General features: G+C 45.9%; 1 protein-coding gene across 1 annotated transcript in view; it reads left to right on the top strand.

The window, feature by feature from the left end:
- The window catches only part of MARCHF10 (membrane associated ring-CH-type finger 10), a 79133-nt gene that overhangs the window by 45618 nt on the left and 13100 nt on the right, over positions 1–20415 (top strand). Inside the window, exons 6-8 of the mRNA XM_081110816.1 lie at positions 5369–6773; positions 12090–12256; positions 14757–14866. Of these exons, the coding sequence (XP_080966942.1) occupies positions 5369–6773; positions 12090–12256; positions 14757–14866 (1682 nt within the window). The remainder of the gene's footprint in view (positions 1–5368; positions 6774–12089; positions 12257–14756; positions 14867–20415) is intronic.

Here is a 20415-nt window from a genome sequence, read left to right as displayed (position 1 = left end):
GTACTGTTATCTGATGAATTCTGTCGGGTTTTTAGACATTTGTACTTTTATGTAAAGGAGAGTTACCTTACAATGAAACGCAAGGTTTTAAAAACAAACCATTGACCCTAGTTGCCTTCTCCAAGGGAGGTTGGTGGGGGAAAGCAGGGCGGGGGAGTTTATTATTTTTCTCTGTCATCCCTCCACAAGCGTGACTGTGCGTGTTTTGAGTGGAAGCCCGCATTAGGCTTCCAGAGGGGGCATTTGAGTTGTTGGGTGTTGGGTTCAGGGTAGAGACGAGGCAGGAGGGTGGAGGAATGTCTCACTTGTCCTAAGTTCCCCCCCGCCCCCAGGAGTGTCTGTGGGTGGCAGACTGCTCAGCCTCCCACAGAGATCTTTTCCCCTCTGAACCAAGGTGTCAAGATCTTACTGTACGAAATAACATCAAAATGAATGTATGCTTCATTTCAAAATGCTGGCTTGGTAGACACCACCTCTTTCAGTCCTGCCTGCGCGTTCGTGCTAAGGCCCAAGCCATGCTGCTCTGCTAACCACGTCACCCTCTCTGGTGGTGGCAGAAGGACAGGACCTGAGGACTCAAGGAAAGCCCCACCTGACAGCCAGCCCTGCCGTGGCCCTGCGCTTTCCCATGGGGAAACCACTGGGCATCTCATTTCCTCTGAACACCCACTGAATACTGTGGCCTTTATTTTAAAATATGACACAGACTGTGGAAGACATGTGTAAATATAGAACATGATAGTGTTTGGACGGCCTGGGACTAGAGCATATGCGAGCCGGTAGCAACCAGACACCCACAGGACCCAGGGAACTGATGCTCTGGCAGGGCAGAGCGCACTTCTAATGCCAGCACTTTCCCCTCTTGGAGGTGGAGCCCTCGATGGTCAGTCACTCTGGGCTACTGTTCCCTTTAAAATAAGGATAATGAAATCTATCCCATTACATTGCTATAACTCAGGAAACCATGTACTGACCAGCACGTGACTATAGTGGGCAGTGAACTATCATTGGTTTCTCTCCAGCCACCTCCCCAGTAGCCCTTGATGAACTCCCGAATATTATTTAAAAAGTGAAGCTCCCCATGCGTGAAACGTTCCTAGACCCATGAGGTTCATACAATCCTCCACCTGCACCCAAAAGACAACTTCCATTATCCTGAGAGATTCATTGAGAATTTGTCCCAATTTTGTCTTATACCCAGGGCTCCTTATCTTCCCCCAATTATTTCCTCAGTAATCTCTCTTTAGTTCTTTTTTCCATATTCTAAAGTGAGTTGCATAAATTGGAGTAGGGGCCAGATGTTTGAATTGTATCCGAGAGGTAGTATATAGAAAGCTCTTACAAATCAATAAAACACACACACACACCAACAATATGAATACCTAATAGAAAAACAGTGAAGAGGCATGGCAGATAATTTCACAGAAGAAATAGGTAGCTGATAAACATTTGGGGGTAAAAAGTTCAACCTCCCTAAGTAATAAATGTAGCTCACATGAGAAAAATTTGGCCTAACAAATTAAGGTTTTTAAAATAATACTCAATACTTGATAATGACACTAATAACTAACTTCCTGGGCACTATTGTGTCAGATGCTGTGCCAAGCCTTGTAACACGGCTGTGAGAGATGCTTTCATATCCCGCCTGTAGGGTAACTCGGTACAAATTGGAATTTAGCAATGTGTCAAAAGGTAGAAATTTGTACCTTTTGATCTTGCAATTCCATTCCCTATTAATCTATTCTAAGAATCTACGACAGATAGTCAAAGATGCACGGGCAAGGACATTTATCATGGTGTAATATATGGTAGCAAAAACCTCGAAACAATCTATATACCCACAGATAGGAGAAGAATTAAACAAATTTAAATTGCAATACATTTATATAATGTACCCTTATATCAGAATTAAGATCCTGTTCTTAAAATTGATGGCAGGAGATAATGCTCACAATAACAGTTTTAGGGAAGGAAAGAAGGACGTAAAGTTGCATATAGCCAAATATCCCAATTTTATTTTTTTAAAACAATATTTCTAGATAAGAGAGTCCTAGATGCCTCCATGAATAGGTGGGTATGGCAGGGGAAATACATAGCAAGGGCTGTGGGCGGGGCCAGGGACCAGCCAGCACATAAATGCTCCACCTATTGGGGTTCAAATGCTAAGCCAACACACAATTGCAAGATGAAAACAGCCCAGGGATCTTTTTTGGTGCCTTGCTGGGAATCAAACCGATGACCTTTCGGTGTATGGGACAATGCCCAACCAATTGAGTCACACCGGCCAGGGCCAGCCCAGGGATCTTGAGTTTGTGATCTATCCCCGAATTCCAGGCAATAGCAATGCCATGTGAGTTTTAGAATTTGGGTGGCTTTTATTTTTCCTTCCTCTTCTGTATGTTCCACATTTTCTACCGTGAATCTCGACTACTTTTATAACCAGAGGGAAACAGTTAAAATTACATGGCTGTCAGAATGTAGGAAGCTATTGGCCAAGCACATGAAGAAGTCTAGACCGAAGACAGTCTTAGGGCAGATGGATGCTGTTTCTGGTTTCTTCTCATTGCACCTAGAACATTCAGTGGCATTTGGTTGAACTCCTGGACATGGCAGGCACTCCATCCACTGCTGGAGCCCATGCAGGGCCTCAGAGAGGCCCAGCAGCATCTGTGGGGCTGCTCTATGAATAGCACATCCCCGGCGTTCCACACCGGTGTTGATCCCCAGGCCTTGAACTATGAAATCTGCTCCCTACTTGATAGACGCAAGAAATAGGGTTAAAATAGCATAAGTATAAGATGCACAGTCTGCCACCTTTAGGGGACACACACACACACACACACACACACACACACACACACACCAGGGAGGCACTGATGGAAGTTTTAGAGGAAGGCAGTTGTGGTGACGAGGAAGGGGGGAGATGGGTTTCCCGGGGTGTTTCGCATCCACAGGAGCTGCAGCAGCACTTAGCCTGTGACTCCTCCTGCCCCAGAGGCCACTGTCGCCAGGTGACAGCTGGTGGCTTCCAGGAAATAAGCTTATGGCTCCTGTTGACTTTCCAGTCTCTGTTTTGCAGAAGCTGCCCCAGATGATTCTTTTGCCCGTTAGGTGTCTTTCAAAGCCTGAACCAAATTGGCTCTGGGCACAGGGGGCAGCGCCTGCCATACAGCAGGTTCTGAGTGTTCAGGGGCGGCCAAAAGATTCCGGTTCCGGCACTCAGCCCAGTCTGGGTGGGCACACCAGCTGCCCGCCCATAGGTACAGCCAGATGCTCAGGGCATTCTGGCTTTGCTGATATGTCTATTAGCGGGGCTTATGAAACCCATGAGGGGCCTGGTAGGAGAGCGCAAATGATTTCTAGAAGAGCCGATGAGTAAAGATTCGCACTGTGTAGCTGAGTGTCCCCTGCAGCTCACAATAAAGGAGGCTTATGGAACATTAGGACGTTAGAGGCTCGAGCTGGTGCTCCCCTGGGAGGCCTCAATTAAAGCAAGTCAGTATTGGCTTGCCCTTGGCTGAGCCAGACATGCTCAGAGGATTTGCATTTCCCCTGCCTGAGCTGTTATCACGCGCCCTTCGTGAACCCGTCCATTGCATGGGGTCCCGTCCACTCTACACGATGCACTGTGAACCGCTTTAGAAATCGAATGGTAAGGACAGCAGGGCCTTGTCAGATGCTGCAGGCTAGCAGCCAGGGAGCTGAGCGGGAAGGCCAAAGTCAGGAGGGGAAGGTAAGTGGGATCACAGAAGTATTTTCAGTGTCCTATGCACATCAAGATGCTAAAAAAATAAAATAAAATAAAAAGAGAACCCTCAACAACACACACAGACAACAATGAGTTACATGGATGCTCATTTTCACAAGGAAATTGGAAGTCCAGCCAGTTTCTTTTTTAAAAAAATACTTTTTTTCTTTCAGAGAGGAAGGGAAAGGGAGAGAAACATCAATGATGAGAGAGAATCACTGATTGGCTGCCTCCTGCACCCCCCCCCCCCACACACACACACACACACTGGGGATCGAGCCCACAATCCGGGCATATGCCCTTACAGGGAATGGAACCGTGAACTCTTGGTTCATAGGTCAACACTCAAACCACAGAGCCACGCTGGCCCGGCCAGCCAGTTTCGTAAGCATAATGCAAACCATGTATCTTAAGACAAACGGCGTATCAGGCAGGCTTGAGTTCAAATTTTCACTCCATCACCAACTAGAAGTATGATCTTGGGCAAGTTACGTGACCTCCCTAAGCCTTGGTACTCTCAGTTATAATGTGGTGTGACTGTAGTACCTGTTTCATAGGATTGTGAACCTAAATATGTACATGTGACACAGTTAACATGGTGCCTGGCCTGTTCAGTGTACTAGTAAGCTCTCAATAAGTAGGTTTAGTCATTATTTTTATAAGGCACGTTTTAACCAAATGATTCCATCAGTAGTAATTCCTCTCTCCTCTCTCTGTGTCTCCTCATACTTCAGGTCCAGGGCATTGGGGGGTAAAATTGTATTTATAGCCAGAGGTTACAAATTGACTAGGGCAGGGGTGGGCAAACTTTCTGACTCGAGGGCCACAATGGGTTCTTAAACTGGACCGGAGGGCCGGAACCAAAGCATGGATGGAGTGTTTGTGTGAACTAATATAAATTCAAAGTAAACATCATTACATAAAAGGGTACGGTCTTTTATTTTTTTAGTTTTATTCATTTCAAACGGGCCGGATCCGGCCCGCGGGCCATAGTTTGCCCACGGCTGGACTAGGGGCTAGTGAAAAAGAGGAGGTAATGAGAGCATTATTGATTCTTACTTGCACTAAGTAGTAAACATAATCACAGATCATATATTTAATTGGGCACCAGCTTCTAGAGCCTTCCTCCCAATCTGCCAAGGCAGACTGTACTTTTCTTAAGATTTTGTAGAGCTGTGTGTGAAGCAGGAGTGTCATAAATGTGTGTTGTATGAATTCAGATCACAAAGCGCTGGTGGTTTTTGTAGCAGTCATTCCTGGAGTGTTGGTTTTCCTTCCCAACAAACACTGGAATAAAAACCACCATCTGAGAGATTTACGCATCACCAGCCCTGACTGGCTTGGGGCTGGACAGTCTGCCCGAAGCTTCTGCAGACAGGATGTGTACCCTCCAGGTCAGCCCTATCCCCCAGAACCAGCCTGAGTTCCACAAACATACAAAGGAGACGTGCGATGAGCCAGCTCTGGTGCAGAAGTCTCATACCCTCCCGCCATGTTGACCACGTGTCTTTTCTCCTCGAAGCTTGTTTGTGGCCTCAGGGACTCTCACCCTTGGCGGCGGAGGTCTTTCATCCGTGAGCACCGATAGTAAAATGATAAATTTGTCTTTTCTCAATGCAGACGCAGTTCAACGAGACGGCCCCGTGTGGGCAAGTGACACTAAGCTGAAGAGGCCAATCCTAGAGAGAAGAAACTTGGTCCCATCCTCCCAGCCACTGGCGATGAGCAAGAACGCCTCCGAACGAGCCAGAAAAGGGGACCCCCGTGCCCTTTCCCAGAATGAGCCGCATCCAGCCCTATCCCACGCCTTCCCAGGAATGAACAGTCCTCGAGTACTGAGTGAGACCTTGGGGCCACCGCTCTTCACCACCACCGTGGGAGGGTCGAGAAGGGTGCCATTTAGGTTCAGAGATGAAGATTTTTATTCCATGTTGTCATTAAGTCATGGAGATGAAGATGATGACACTGAAGAGGAAATCCACGCAGAGGAAGAGCTTTTGTTGCTCGGTATGCACTCGCCCCGTTCTCCTTCCAGTCGTAAGAGAAGTCAATTTCTTGGAACTCAGGCCAAAAATAAAAACTGTAAAGAAAATCCTGAAAATTGCAGGGCTAATTCTGTAAGGAATGAGTCCAGTCATGGCTCGCTAGGAATCAGCAATGTAATGGAGCCAGTGAGAGAGCAGCCTTCTGTTGGGCAAAGGATGTTCCAAGACCCCAGGCTGCCTGATGGGGAGTGTACTAAAGAGAAAGACAGTGGTGACAGTGAAAATGAGAAAAAGACCTTTCGTTCACAGGACACCAAATTCAAACCTAATCTAGACGATGATCTCAATGCTGAAAATGTGTTCAGTGACCCGGCTTCTCTAGAAGACAGGCCTGGGACCCATGATAATGAAAGAGAATGGCAAACCCATTTAAATCGTTCTAGCACTTCTCTTGATTATTTTGTTTCTGGAAGACCAACAGCTCCAAGATCATCAATACATTCATCTTATAACACTCCTGGATCATTAATGCATTCTGCCCCAAGAGAGGACATTCCAGGAGACTTATCAATGACATCGACTTTAGTTCACAGTTCAGACTCGGAGGGAAACTCAAGGCTTAATGTTCGTCAACCACTGTCTCCAATTAGAAACAGGAATCCATCCGCCAGAGCCGAAGACCACAGTTACTTTCCAGTAAACAGTGCACGTGAATTTGGTGTCAGGGGAGCGGAAGCTAATCCTTTAACAAGTCAGTCTCAGAGGGCTCCAGTGCATACAGAAGATCTCTTACTAAATTCTCAAAGCAGCATGCCGCTGGCGGAGCCTTCCGGCTCCTTTCCATCAAGAATGAACTTACAAGGCCACTGGCTTGTGCCTGGGTCCCTGCAAGAAAATATGCCATTTACTTTCTTTGCCGTGTCTGATTTCTCAAACCAAAGTGGTAATGGGGACAGAAGGGCAGTCTTTGGTTTCATAGATGAAAAAGAAGCCACTAAAAAAAAGGCAGACCCAGAGAAACTCAAGAAATTGCAAGAAAGGTGAGGAATTTTCATGATTATATGTAAATACATATATTTTTTATTCCATTTTGCTGAAATAATCAGTGCTTTTATTAGAGGGTCATGGAAATTTTAAATAATACGTAGGCCCTTCCTTGACATTTTAATGACTACGTATACTGAGAAAGTTATCTATTCTGTTGCTCTTAAAATATATGCAGCTATAAAAAAAAAAGTATGGTGTTCCAGTTCAATTTCTTCAGTATTCCCTATGTTTTTTTCTACCCCTCTCGAATACTGCAATTTTAAGAAAGATAAGTTTGCTAGATATAAGGATTTCTGACTGTTCCATAGGACTAGCATTTCTTACTGCAATTAGGAAATCAAATTTTTTATGAAAGGATTGCTATCTCCCCAACATCAGCACTTAAAATTCACCAGCTCTCCCTCATGGGACTTTGCACAAATCCAACCAACAGTTTTAGAATTTGAATCTCCCAAAGTAAAAGGCAGGTCCCCAATGGTTACCATAGTTACCGCAGTTCTCTGAAGGGCTGCTCTGGGTTAACCACTGCTTCCATTTTATTTATTTTTTATTATTTGTATGTTTTTTTTTAATTTACTATTTCAGAGAGGAAGGAAGAGAGAGAAACATCAATGAGAGAGAATCATTGACCGCTACCTCTTGCATTCCCCCTACTGGGGATGGAGCCCGAGATCTGGGCATATGCCCTGACCAGAAATCAAAACCTGACCAGGCACCATTGCCTCCATTTTAGGCTGGCTCTCTCTCTCTCTCTCTCTCTCTCTCTCTCTCTCTCTCTCTGTCCCTCTCTTTGTTAATCCTCACCTGAGGATATTTTTCCCATTGATTTTAGAGAGAGAAAGGGACAGAGACAGACACAGAGAGAGAAACATCAATGTGAAAGACACACATCGATTGGTTGCCTTGTACACATGCCCAACCAAGGCCAGGTACCGAGCCTGCAACCAAGGTACATGCTCTTAACCAGAATCGAACCTGGGACCCTTCAGTCTGTAGGCTGACGCTCTATCGAGTCAAACCAGCTAGGGCTAGGAGCTCTTTCTCATGCGTGAGAGAGTAGATTTTTTTTTAAAAAAAAAATTTTATTAATTTCAGAGAGGAAGGGAGAGGGAGAGAGGGATAGAAACATCAATGATGAGAGAGAAATTGCTGATCCGCTACCTCCTGCACGCCCCCCACTGGGGATCAAGCCCACAACCCCGGGCATGTGCCCTGACTGGGAATCTAATCAAGACCTCCAAACTCATAGGTCCATGCTCAATCACTTAGCCACACCAGCTGGGCAGGAAGTAGATCTTTTTTTTTTTTAATTACTCTTTTATTTCTTATGAGTCCATATTGGATATTTCACGACGATCAAGTTTGATCATTTGAAAGCTGTCATTAAGCAGCATGTCAGGATTCTGCCTTTTTATTTATGTTAGGTGTTACTGTGCCCTGATCTTGGCTCCCAGATCTGGAAATCAATTCTTAGAATTCTGGCCCTCTATGTGTAGCTAATTTGGGCCACTAATTATCCTATTGATATTCATTTGTAAGTGGGAAATTCCATGGTAATGAGTTAGACATACAAAAAAGGAGAAAGAAATGGAACATAGAATGCATACATACTCCTAGATGTCTTTTATCCAACTGCAGGAATGAAGCAAGTTTCTAGTTAGTAGCACCTTTTTCTTTTCTTAAACAAGGTACCAGGAGACTGCCCCATGGTTAAGGACCAAATGCCCCACACCCATCCATCCTCCGCTACCCAGAAATACAGCTTCAGACCCACTTGGCAGGAGTCTCCACCATCCAAAGTGATGCCTTTGAACTAAAAATAATTTTCTTTAAAAATACTTCTACCGTACTTCTAGGCACGGTAGCGCAACAGTTATTATTTGTGTACTTTATCAGACACTCTCTTTTTTCTGTATATAATAAATCTTACACCTTTCTCACTTCAAAAATATTCATTTTAAGAATTATTAGAAATATGAACTTAAAAAATTACCTATAACTCTATAATTCAGCGATAAGCACTGTCAAAACTGTTTTCAGTCTTTTATCTTTGCATATAAATGCAATTTTGAGTAAACATTGGTTCTTATTTCATAACTAGTGGCCCAATGCATGGATTCATGCACATTGAAAGAAAATTAATTAGCAGAAATATTTTAATATCACTATTCACCCTTTCTCTATAATAGAAGTGTCAACCAAATTCACAATCAACAATGACAGATCAAAACACACACGTGCAATTGACACTAACAAGAGCTTTATATGTATCATGCATGCACAAGTTAATGTTTATTTTTAAATTGCCAGTGTGTGTCCTATGTACCAACTGGTCAGTCGGTCAGATGGTCGGACGGACAGACGGTCGGTCACTTAGCCTTTTATATATATAGATATACCTTACTTTAATGTTTCAAGCCCATTTCTCAATGCACTTTATGCTCATTAAAATGTTTCCCTTGCTGAAACCGGTTTGGCTCAGTGGATAGAGCGTCGGCCTGCGGACTGAAAGGTCCCAGGTTCGATTCCGGTCAAGGGCATGTACCTGGGTTGTGGGCAATTCCCCAGTGGGGGATGTGCAGGAGGCAGCTGATCAATGTTTCTCTCTCATCGATGTTTCTAACTCTCTATCTCTCTCCCTTCCTCTCTGTAAAAAATCAATAAAATATATTTTTAAAAAAAATTAATAAAATGTTTCCCTTGGTTAGTTACTTTAATACATACAAATAAGTATATAACATATGTACCTTCCAGAGAACTAGAAAGAAAACAAAACCCAGACATCCCTGTGTCCACCTTCGAGCTAATAGAACATTGCTGGAGCTGGTGAGCCCCTCACCCACCTTGTCTCAGCGCCCTCCCGCAGCCCCTCCATCCCACCCCTTCCACCCCTAGGAAATCATACATGCATTGCACTTATCATTCTTTGCTTTTTACTTTGTTGTTATTGAATTTATTTTGCTTTATGGTTTTACCATATTAATATATGTCCTCTTAAACAATATAGTGTGCATATTTTTAAATTCTATAGAAATGCCACTATTATTTTTTAATATCTATTCTGAGAAATGTAATATCTATTCTTCTACAATTTGCTTTTTCCCCTTATGTCATTAGTGAGATGCATCCTTGATGATATATTTAGCTTTAAATCGTTCACTTTTACCATTACAAAGTATTCATTATATGACCACCACCACAATCCGGCCATTCTCCTGTTGATAGACACTTGAGTTCTTTGCTATTTTCTGCAAACGGCTCAGTGTGAACAATCTCGTAAGCATCTCTTGGTGCACATGAAAAGAGTTCTCTGGGATATTATTTTATCTAGGAGCAGAATTGCTGGGCTGCGGGTGGCATACCTTTCACCATACTAAATAATGTGAATTTATTGTCTCACCTTGCCAGCACTTGTATTGATTGTCCTTTCAAATTTTTGCCAATCTGATGGGAGCAAAAAGATATTGTCACTTTAATTTACACCTTCATAACTATTAATGAGGCTAGGCATATTATGCGCTCTTTGGAATATTAAATGACAATTGTGTTTCCTCTTCTGTATGTCTTTGCCCATTTTTTAAGAATATTTTTATTTTATTTAGAAGTCCTTTACACATTCTGGCCACTAGTCTAATCGTTTGGCAGTTATATCTTAGAGATAAATTTTCCCAATTGGTAGTTTGTCTTTTCCCTTTTTTGATGCCTTTTAATGAAAAGAAATTCTCCATTTGAACGTGGTCAAATGTACCCACCTTCTTTTGAATTGTGACTTGTATCCTGTTATCTTAAGAAATCTTTCCCAAACCTGGGGTCATCATTCTTCCTATTTTCTTCTAAAATCTCTATAGTTTTACTTTGCAATTTAGAACTCAACATGAAATGGATTTGGGACTTAACTGTAAAGCGATGTTTAATATGTGGTGTGAGGTACGTGTTATGAATTCCAGTTGTCCCAGGATCTTTCCCTGCTGGCCTCCAGACCACCTCTCTCATGTAGCATACAGATCAATGTATAAACTCCATTTCAGGACTCTCTGTTCTGTCCTAGTGGTCCTTCTTGTTGATCCCTGATCCAGTATCACATCATCTTAAAGTCTGTACCATTATAAATTTTGATAATCTGGTACAAAGCCTCCTTTTCTACTTTGTTCCTTAAAAAGCCCTTGACTATAGTTAAGAATCAGCTTGTTGGGTTTTCATTGGAATTGCATTGAGTCTATAGATTATTATGGGGAGACATGACATCTTGGAGATAAACATTTCTTTGATAAACCTGGCATACATATCTTTTTTCTTTTGTGTCCATAATGGAAAACTATAATTCTGTTCTTTTTTTATCGAACTTCCTTTTCTTAGGGAAAAAGTTCTCTTAAGAAACTAAGCATACACTTCTACACCCAGAGCAGTGACCATTTCTCCCTCCCTCTTGATTTTAGTCTCTAGTAGTTTCCTTTCCTTGACCAGACAGTCCCCAGTCCCATGAAATTCTAAACAACAACAACAACAAAATAGCATTGTGTTTCTCAAAGGCCTCCCTACATGAGCATCAACCAGCTAGTCTTCATTCACCATTTATTTGACACAAATATATTTGCTTACATTTTTATTCATTCCATCCTCATCAGATTCTGGAATACTGGTATCAATTGTTAGCAAGTGTCATGGTATTGGTGAGCTCATGTCCACATTTATTGGTTCATCATTCATCCCAAACAACATCTACTGAGTGGCCTCTATGTGCAAAGACTTTGGATGTACTTTACAGTTTGCAGAACAGGTTCACCATCATCCTTGCACCGAGTCTGCCCATGACCCTTGACGTAGGTAGCGGGTGTATCATTATCACCCTGGCATTACCGTCAAGGAAACAGAGACCTGGGAAGCTTAAGTCACGGGTCCAAAGTCGCCAAACTCACAAGTTGCGGAGGCAAGCCTGACCACAGATCCCATGCACTCTCCCACAGCTACAGAGCAGGGAGAGGGGTTCCCAGCCTTTCCCACAGCTCCCCTCCGTGGCCCTTTCCCACCCCTCCAGACTTAGGGTAGCACGCTGGTTCTCCTGGTCGGCTCACTGCATCAGCTACTGCAGAGCCACCTGGTATAACTCTCCATGCGCCTATTATCAGTAACCACACCTGGAAGAATCTTCAGGAGGGTCAGAGGGAGCAGGGGTGGAACTGGGAGCCCTGCGGGCAAGTGTAGGGGGATCGCTCCCCCCCCCCCCAACCCCATTCACGCCCTGGGAGCTGGTATTTGTGGAAACTGCAAACGTGTGCACCCTTGGTCACGAGGGCTTGTTTTCCATTTAGTCTCCTGGAGGAGGACTCAGAGGAGGAGGGAGACTTGTGTCGCATCTGTCAGATAGCCGGGGGTTCCCCCACCAACCCCCTCCTGGAGCCTTGCGGCTGTGTGGGAAGCCTGCAGTTTGTTCACCAGGAGTGCCTGAAAAAGTGGCTGAAAGTGAAAATAACGTCAGGTAAGTGGGGGAGGAAGAGCGAGCGGCGGACGTGCGAGGACACAGAGCGAGAGGAGGCGCCGCAGGGTGGGACTCAGAGCCTTGACAACAGCTCCCTCACCTCCTCCGAGCAGGAACTCGGAAGCGCGGCCGCCAAGCCCGGCTCCTGCTCACAGCCCTGGCGGAGAGTAGCAGGAATCAAGGCTGTCTTTACATCATGGGCGGGGGGGAAAAGGAATTTTTTTTTTCAAGTCTGAGAGCAGAATCCTGGACCTTATGCTATTGATCCTGACCCCACGTGAGGCCTCAGCAGAGGTCCCAGGAGGAAGGGAACTAGAAATGGGTCAGCCATTGAACCTCAGCAAGCACACAGCCACCATGCCAGTTCGGAGACACCTGGCCAAAACAGTTCTGCTTCCATTTATTTAAGGCGGGGATCGGGGGCGGGGGGGGGAGGTCACTAAAGAAACAGAGCAGAGCTGCCTTTTTGCAGTAGGGGTAGGAGAAGAGCACTGACCGAATTTTCTAGAACCTTATTAGACAAGGAGCCTTCCATGTGCTGGGTTTGTCAACTCCGTCTTTAGCCGATCAGATCTTGTAACTGGGCATGAAGCCCCAACTCCCTGGGGAGGTTATAATCTAAATACAGCCACATCAGTAGGTCAGTGTAGTTTTCTTGGCAGAGAAGGTGGGGGGGGGGTCTTTCAAACATGGTTTTAGGAATGAGAGCCACTTGAGCAAAAAAATACAGAAGCCCAATGCAAAGAGCAACTCAGTGAGAAAATAGCTGCTATGTCTTTCAGACACACGTCTCCAAAACATTTTTTACCCCCTAATCAGATCCTCTTTCCCGCCTCTCCTACTTTCTCCTCCTTCGTGGCCATCCTTCCAGGCAGCCTGGGAGACCTAAGAGCTCTACCCTGTCCCCAGGGGGTATGGCTGTGCCCCCCTAACTAGAGCAGAACACCATTGAATCAGAGAAGTGCACGTGGGATGATCACACTGTCTGCTCCCTGAGGCCCTTCTACCATAAACGAATCTGCCCGAGCACACACAACCTAGGGCCACTGCCCACACGGCTTAAATGCATCTCCGTGTGGTGTAGGCAGAGGACTGAGTCCCTCCAAGAGCAAAGAAACGAGTGGATTTCGGCTGCTAATGACTCTGCCATGCAATATTTTCTCTTACTAGAAATTTAGGCTGATTATGCATCTAGCACAGAAAAAAAAATTACTCATGAAATAGACGATGGAAGTCCTGTTAAATGCTTGTAAATGCCGACGCTGGCCGGGTGTGTTGAGCAGGATTAGGTTGGAAGACACATGAGACATTCAGTAGCCTACAACATTGCAGACTGTTGCTTTAAAAAAAAAATCGAAAAAAATAATTAACATTTAAAAATCAAAAATAAAGAAAATCAAAAAAAAAAAAGTCGAGTGAACAAAATGCAGATAGGGGATTACTGTCCATCCTTGTCCTTTGAAATTCTTTATTATTTACTATTTCTCCTTACCCTCGGTGGGGAAAAATAGGGCTCCGAAACTGAGCAAACCTTATCTTTACCAAGTAAGTGCGGTAACTAATTCGTCCTGCATTCTCTAATGCAAGCATGTCAAACTTGCGGGCCGAGGGCCGCATCCCTCGTTCATTTGGCCAGTGTTAGCCTTTGAGTTTGACATGCTTGCTCTAAAGTATAAAATAAACATTGGCACATCATTAGCCAATGCAGCAACGACACTGAGGGAAAGACGTCTGGAAGACTGTTTGCCCAGACAGAACAGCCACAGGTCTGCGTCTTCCACTTTTGCACTGGGAGTAGGATAAGTGGAGAAAAATGCTGATCCTAGAATACATGTTTAAAAAAACAAAAACAACAACAAAGGAAGCCTTCTCATGTTTCTTTTCCCAACTCTGAGCTCAGGTTCAAGTGCTGGCCCCGGATACTGCTGCGCTAGTTCCCACATGTGGCCCCCGGCTCCCTCACTTTTCTCAGGTGAGAAGTCACGTGCGTGGGAGCTAAGGCAGATTTTAAGCCACAGATTGCGGATAGCTTCCGCCATCCATTTGGTCCCCACCAATTTATTTACTTGGACCTGTGTTAGATCTGCAAGAAAAAAAAAAAGAAAACCCACACAAAATAGCAAAAACATAGGCCCAATATTTACTTTTTTTTTTTTGCAAACACCTGGGTTACAGACTCTCAACCTCCATGTAGCAAATCCAATTTTATGAACCAGTATGTTTATATTAAAACTGGAACAAGACCTGTTATTTAAAAGTCATGGGACTTTCACTTATACGAAGCTTGCATAATAATGAAAGTGATTGCAAAGGAAATTTTTCCATTCTCAGATTCAAGGTCATTTTCTCAGGAAGATGACCGACTTTAAAAGAAGGTCACTTGAAACTCTGAATTCATAACACACACAAGTTGGCTCTCAAAATGTCAACACCAAAAGACCCAAAGTGTCAACACAGAAAGACCCAGGGTCGTACATAACGAAGACTTCTTTAATTTAAGGGGCGAGTCTAGGCGCTGTGAAGACCTGTGAGATGTGTAAGCAAGGCCTGCTGGTCGATTCGGACGACTTTAACATGACTGAGTTCTACCAGAAGCACCAGCAGTCCCGGGTAAGAGACGCGCACGACCGACCACTCTGCCCCCACAGGCTAACGTCGGTTAGACATACAGGGTCAGCCCTAGCCAGTTTGGCTCAGTGGATAGAGCCTCAGCCTGCGGACCAAAAGGTCCCAGGTTTGATTCTGGTCAAGGGCACATACCTCGATTGCAGGCTCCTACCCGTCCCGGGCCCTGGTCGGGGCTCGTGCAGGAGGCAACCAATCAACGTGTTTCTTTCACGTGGATGTTTCTGTCTTTCTCCCTCTCTCCCACTCGCCCTAAAAATCAATGGAAACATATCCTAGGGTGAGGATTAACAACAACAAAATAAGGATAATAGAGGTACAAAGTCAGAGAAACCCTTTCCCCGATATAAGGCAGAGGCCTGTGCACGTGTGCAGTGGGGAGTGTTTCTTTAGCTCCCTTCTTGGAGAAGGTCTGTTACTAAACTAGAACATGGGAGGGTTGGAGAGTCTTGATCACCCTGGGTTGAGGTCCCGCTGCTGTCAGGGACAAAGATAGGAAGCTGTAGTCGCTGAATGGACACACACAGAAATAGGAAAAGTCTGGCAGGCTCTGAGTCCAGATTTGCTGAAAGAATTTAACAACAACAGGAGAAAAAAAAGATCAGGATCTTAGAGGAAATGGTCTTCCATTTATATATCAGGTAACTCTGGGATGCTCGGGAACTGCCTAACTCAAGGGTAATAAGCATGTAGTAAGCACCTACTGTGTGCTTTTTAACACCTAGTGAATGAACTCGCCTGGGGTATTTGAATTGCAGTTCTAATGCTGTAAAGGAGTTAGTTAACCTTAGGTGGGAAAGTGATGTATGCCCAGGATAACAGTTAATTGCCCATCTCTCAGACAAGCAATCTGTATTTAGAATGCACTGCACAATGTGGAAGCCAGAAGCCACATGTGGCTAATGAACAGGTAGCTACTTCCAACCAGGATGTGTTAAATACAAACTGAATTAAAAAATAAAGTGTCAAGTATCACATAAATACATTTATATTCATTATTTGTTGAAATGATAATATTTGGGATATATTGGGTTAAATAAAATAAATTGTTAAAATAATTTCACCTTTTTTTTTAGTTCTCTAATGTGGCTACTTGGAATTTTCAAATTACATGCGTGGCTTGTATATGCGGCCCACACTATGTTTCTTTTCTATTGGTTGGTACTGATCTATAAGGTGCCTTGCACATAATAATCAATCAATAAATATTTATCAAATGAAAATAGCTCACCTGACCATTATAATTTAAGAATGACCTCCCTCACAATGTGATTAGAGAAAAAGATTAGTCCGACCAGCGTGGCTCAGAGATCGACCTATGAACCAGAGGTCACAGTTCGATTCCTGGCCAGGGCACATGCCCAGGTTGTGGACTGATCCCCAGCGTAGGGCACGCCAGAGGCAGCCGATCAATGATTCTCTCTCATCATTGATATTTCTATCTCTCTCTCTCTCCCTCTCCTTTCCCCTCTGAAGTCAAAAATAATTTTTTTAAAAGATTAATAATCACAACTGTAAAGCACATAATTTTAAAACCATAAAATCATTGTTAACAACTGAAATGTCAGCCTCGGAGGAGGAGTCCCTGTGGCTGTCAGACCTGCAGCCTGTATCCAGACCTTTTGTGCCAGTAGCGCAGCTGAGCCTACATGGTGCATGTGAGTCTGGGCATTTCTGTAGTTACTTTTTTAAAACCCTAAGGCTGCCAGACAAAAGAGCGAAATATCGATAAGAATGGGGATTTGAACGGTGCAACTAATAAGGTTGATACAATGGGCATAATGCCACACCAGCGCTGCAAAGAATGTGCATCAGAGAGTGGGAGAGAGAGAGGAAGGGAGGGGGGAAAAAAAGGATTTTCTGAGAAATAAACTCAGTATTTTGAGTTCATACATGTTGAGGGTCTTGAATCATTCAGTCATAACCCCCAGGCACCGAGATCTGAGATGAGAAACAGAAGCGACTCACATTCTTGGACCCTGAGAATGTTAGAGTCAAAATTTTGAAAGGAACCAGGCCCTCTGTGTGCCTGAGGTCAGGGTGCCAGCTGGAGTGTAGACAGGGTCCATGTGGTCATCTCGAAGAACAGATTATTTCAGGAAACGCAGCCGGCCAGACTTCCTGAGAAGGACGCGTCCAGACCAGGCCGTGTTACTCGGAATGCTGCCAGGATGGTCTGCAGCCTCACCAACACCATGCGGCCTGGGGAATGCCTCGTCCAGTAAATCCCCCTTCGGACCCGAGCGTGTCCACACCGCTCTCCCTCTGCCAAGCTGCTGCCCTGCACCCTGCACTGCTAAAATGTCTGCACTCACGAGGCCAGAAGCAGCCATCCCACCAAAGAACACACCAGCTTTGACTAAGACATGAACCTAAATCCTATTCCCTTCCCCAAAGTTGCTGTGTGATCTTGGAGAAACTACACGAACTCTCTGAGCCTCGGTTCTCTCATCTATAGGAAATGGGAAGATGACAATTCCTGCCGACAGATGTACGAAAAGACCCAAGTGCATCACCTAATACCACGTCTGTGCACAGAAGGTTCTCAGTAAGTGAGAACGGCCGTATTACAGCCACAGAGATGCCCAAAGTCTTCGGCACTCCAGAGAGAAAGCTACGTGCACCCTGAACCAAGCCAACCGGCCTACTGCACGGGTCCACACTGCATCCTACCAGCTGAGACACCAGCTACGAGCACACTGTTAACAGAACTGTGAAAGTCACTGCCAGCCAGAGTCCGGGCAGGAAAGAGACGATGGTCGATTCACAAGGGGTGAGTGCTGAGAGCTGAATGACGGGAAGAAATCAACAAGAAACGACGAAGCAACTGAGATGGCCAATGCGACCTCCGCTAGGCCTGCAGTGACAGGGGAGGGGCAGTTACAGGACCAGGAGGGCTGTGACCTTAGGAGAGACTTGAGTGGAGGTCACACCCGCCCCCGGGAGCCAATAAGGGGAACAATTGCCCTAGCCTCCCCCACACAAACCCCACCCCCCTACACACACCCACTGGTCCGCCACAGCCTCCCTTTGGCCAAACCCAAGGGGAAGCCAGAGCACAAGGGGGTCTAGTTAGCGCAATCCTTGGAGCTCGGCCTCAAGGCCACAGGGCAGGGTGGGAAGTGGATCTGGAGGGAAAAACGGAAATTACCCGGCACCTCAATTACGTCACTTGGATGCAGAAAAGAGTTGAAATTGGTTTCAGTGAGAACTCGACTGGCCTTCAAAGCCTTTTGAAAATGCCCCGCATCCCAGTCACAGGTAGGGACCAGGTCGGCAGCACTCGAGGGGCCACGTTTACAGGAGTTCTCACTGTTTCCGTGGCCCGTTGTGAATTTAAGAGTGTCTGTGTGCTTAAGGCCCGCGTTAAACTTGAGACAGTACAGAAGCATGACCTAGACACGTCCAGGAACTCTCCATGGATCAGGACCGAAGTAACTGTTGTTTAACACAAAGATGTAGAAGATGTAATACAACCTGGATGCGACCCCAGCCTGGCCATAGGCCTCGCGGGCACAGCTGTGCACCTGCGATCCAGGCCCTTCCCTGACTCTCACACCTGGACTCCTCTGGGCCCTCCCAGCCCACCCTCCGTGCTGCTCTCACGCCTGGAAAACAGGTCCTCTTATTGAGATGGGGTAGCCGGTGCCAAATACAGACCCGTACAAAGACAGGGACAAAGCCAGGAGACGCCGAGGCCAGGCTTCCAGGCTTCAGCTCAGTCTGGCTCTCGCCTGACCTCAGCTAACTAGCTAACTCACTAACTTACTTCCTCATACTTTAATTATAAAAATCGAAGACACACACACACACAAATCTCCCCTAATTAAAACGAACGTTTAGCTGCATACCCTTTTCTATGATTATTATTACGTTAATGCTGATGCCGGGCCCAGCCTCCGTGATCCTGGGATGGGATCAGCCACTGATTGTTTGCGCGAAGTGTGGCAAAATACATGTAACACGGAAGTTCAACTTTTACAGCGCATGGAGTGCCTGCCGTATGCTGGAGGTACCGTGGTGCCGAGGCCGACACGGCCGCTGCCTTCTGACGGGGAAGACTGTAAGTGAGCATAACGTGTGTGGGGGGCCCAGAACAAGGAACGTGCAGGCCGCTGTGGGAACAGCCACGGAGGGGCCCGACCTGCTCTCAGGACCAGAGAAGGCCTCCCCGAGGATGAGACTGTTAAGACCAAGAAGGAAAGAGAGGAAGTAGATGCCTCCCTCGAGGTCTGACCACAGACAGACCGGGGCCTTTGCCCGTTAGGGGCCCAATCAGCACGGACAGTGGTCTGGGCGGGTGGGAAGGGGCTTAGGTCAAAGTATGTTTTCGTGGTTTGGTCCAATGCACCTGAGTAAGGGCAGAGTGAATGCTGCCCAAGAGCCCTAACAGGGCATTGAGATCTGATACCCCCTCGGTTCTCAGACATTGGGCGGTTCCCACAGGGCCCGGTAGAGTCAAGGCTAGTTACGGAGCATCGAGTGGCTGGATTAGGAACTCTGCCAGGCTGCCTGGCGCGGCCCCAGGAGGCTGAAGCAGCTGTGGGGCCCAGCCCAGCGGCACCATCGCAGGCCTGTCAGGTTTCATGGCCGTCAGCTCTCCGTCTCCGCTTATTCCTCACCCACGGCACATCTTTTGGAAGCGCTGCCGTGGGTGTGCTCCTTAACCAGAAGTAGTTGATTCTGGCTGGGACAGTCGGTTTTTTAGTGAAGGACGAACTCCTGGATAGTAACAAGTGGAGCTCCAAAAGGGGCCAGGAGAAAACAGGTATGTTTTGTTGTTGTTAATCCTAACCCGAGGAGAGTTTTTCCACTGATTTTTAGAGAGAGTGGAAGGGAGGGGCGAGAGAGAGAGAGAAACATCAATGTGAGAGACACACATCAATTGGTTGCTCCCCCCCCCCCCCACGCCTGTGCCCCAGCCAGGGATTGGACCTACCACCCTTCAGTCTGAGGGCCAAACAGGCCAGGGCAGAAAACAGGTGTAAGACAAATTTAGATCGCAGGCAGATCACAAGTGATCAGAATCTTCCAAGCGCCACAATAGGGAGTGGTGGCAATTGTGGCAAAAGGCAGAGTACTTCTCTCCAACTAAAGATGTGCGTCTCCTTCCTTCTGTCCTGCTGGGGCTCATCTGCCGGCCACATGGAGCTTGCTCGGCTTCCAACTGTTGCTCCTCAGTTTACAGCAGTGGTTCTCAAGAATGGGTGGTCCCCAGACCAGCAACATCACTTGGGAACTTCTTAGAAACACATGTCTTGGGTCCCACCCCAGACCCCTGAATCATAAACGGGGGGGGGGGGGGGGGGCGGAGTTAGTACACAGCCACCTTGTTTTAGAAGATTCTCTCAGTAATTCTGATTCATGTGAATGTCAGAGCTACCGGGGTCCAAAGTCATGGCTGAATGGGCCACTGTCTGGTCCAGAATGATATGTTTTTCTCACTCTTTCACGTGTACATGTATGTATTGAGCAGGCACTGGGCCAGGCACTCGAAGCACAGGAGCCATCAAGGCACATGGGGTCCTTGCCCG

Source organism: Myotis nattereri, assembly GCF_964212035.1.
Source record: "Myotis nattereri genome assembly, chromosome: 16".
NCBI classification, from domain to species: Eukaryota; Metazoa; Chordata; class Mammalia; order Chiroptera; family Vespertilionidae; genus Myotis; species Myotis nattereri.
Note: the sequence above shows the minus strand (reverse complement) of the source record. Positions and strands in the feature narration are given on the sequence as shown.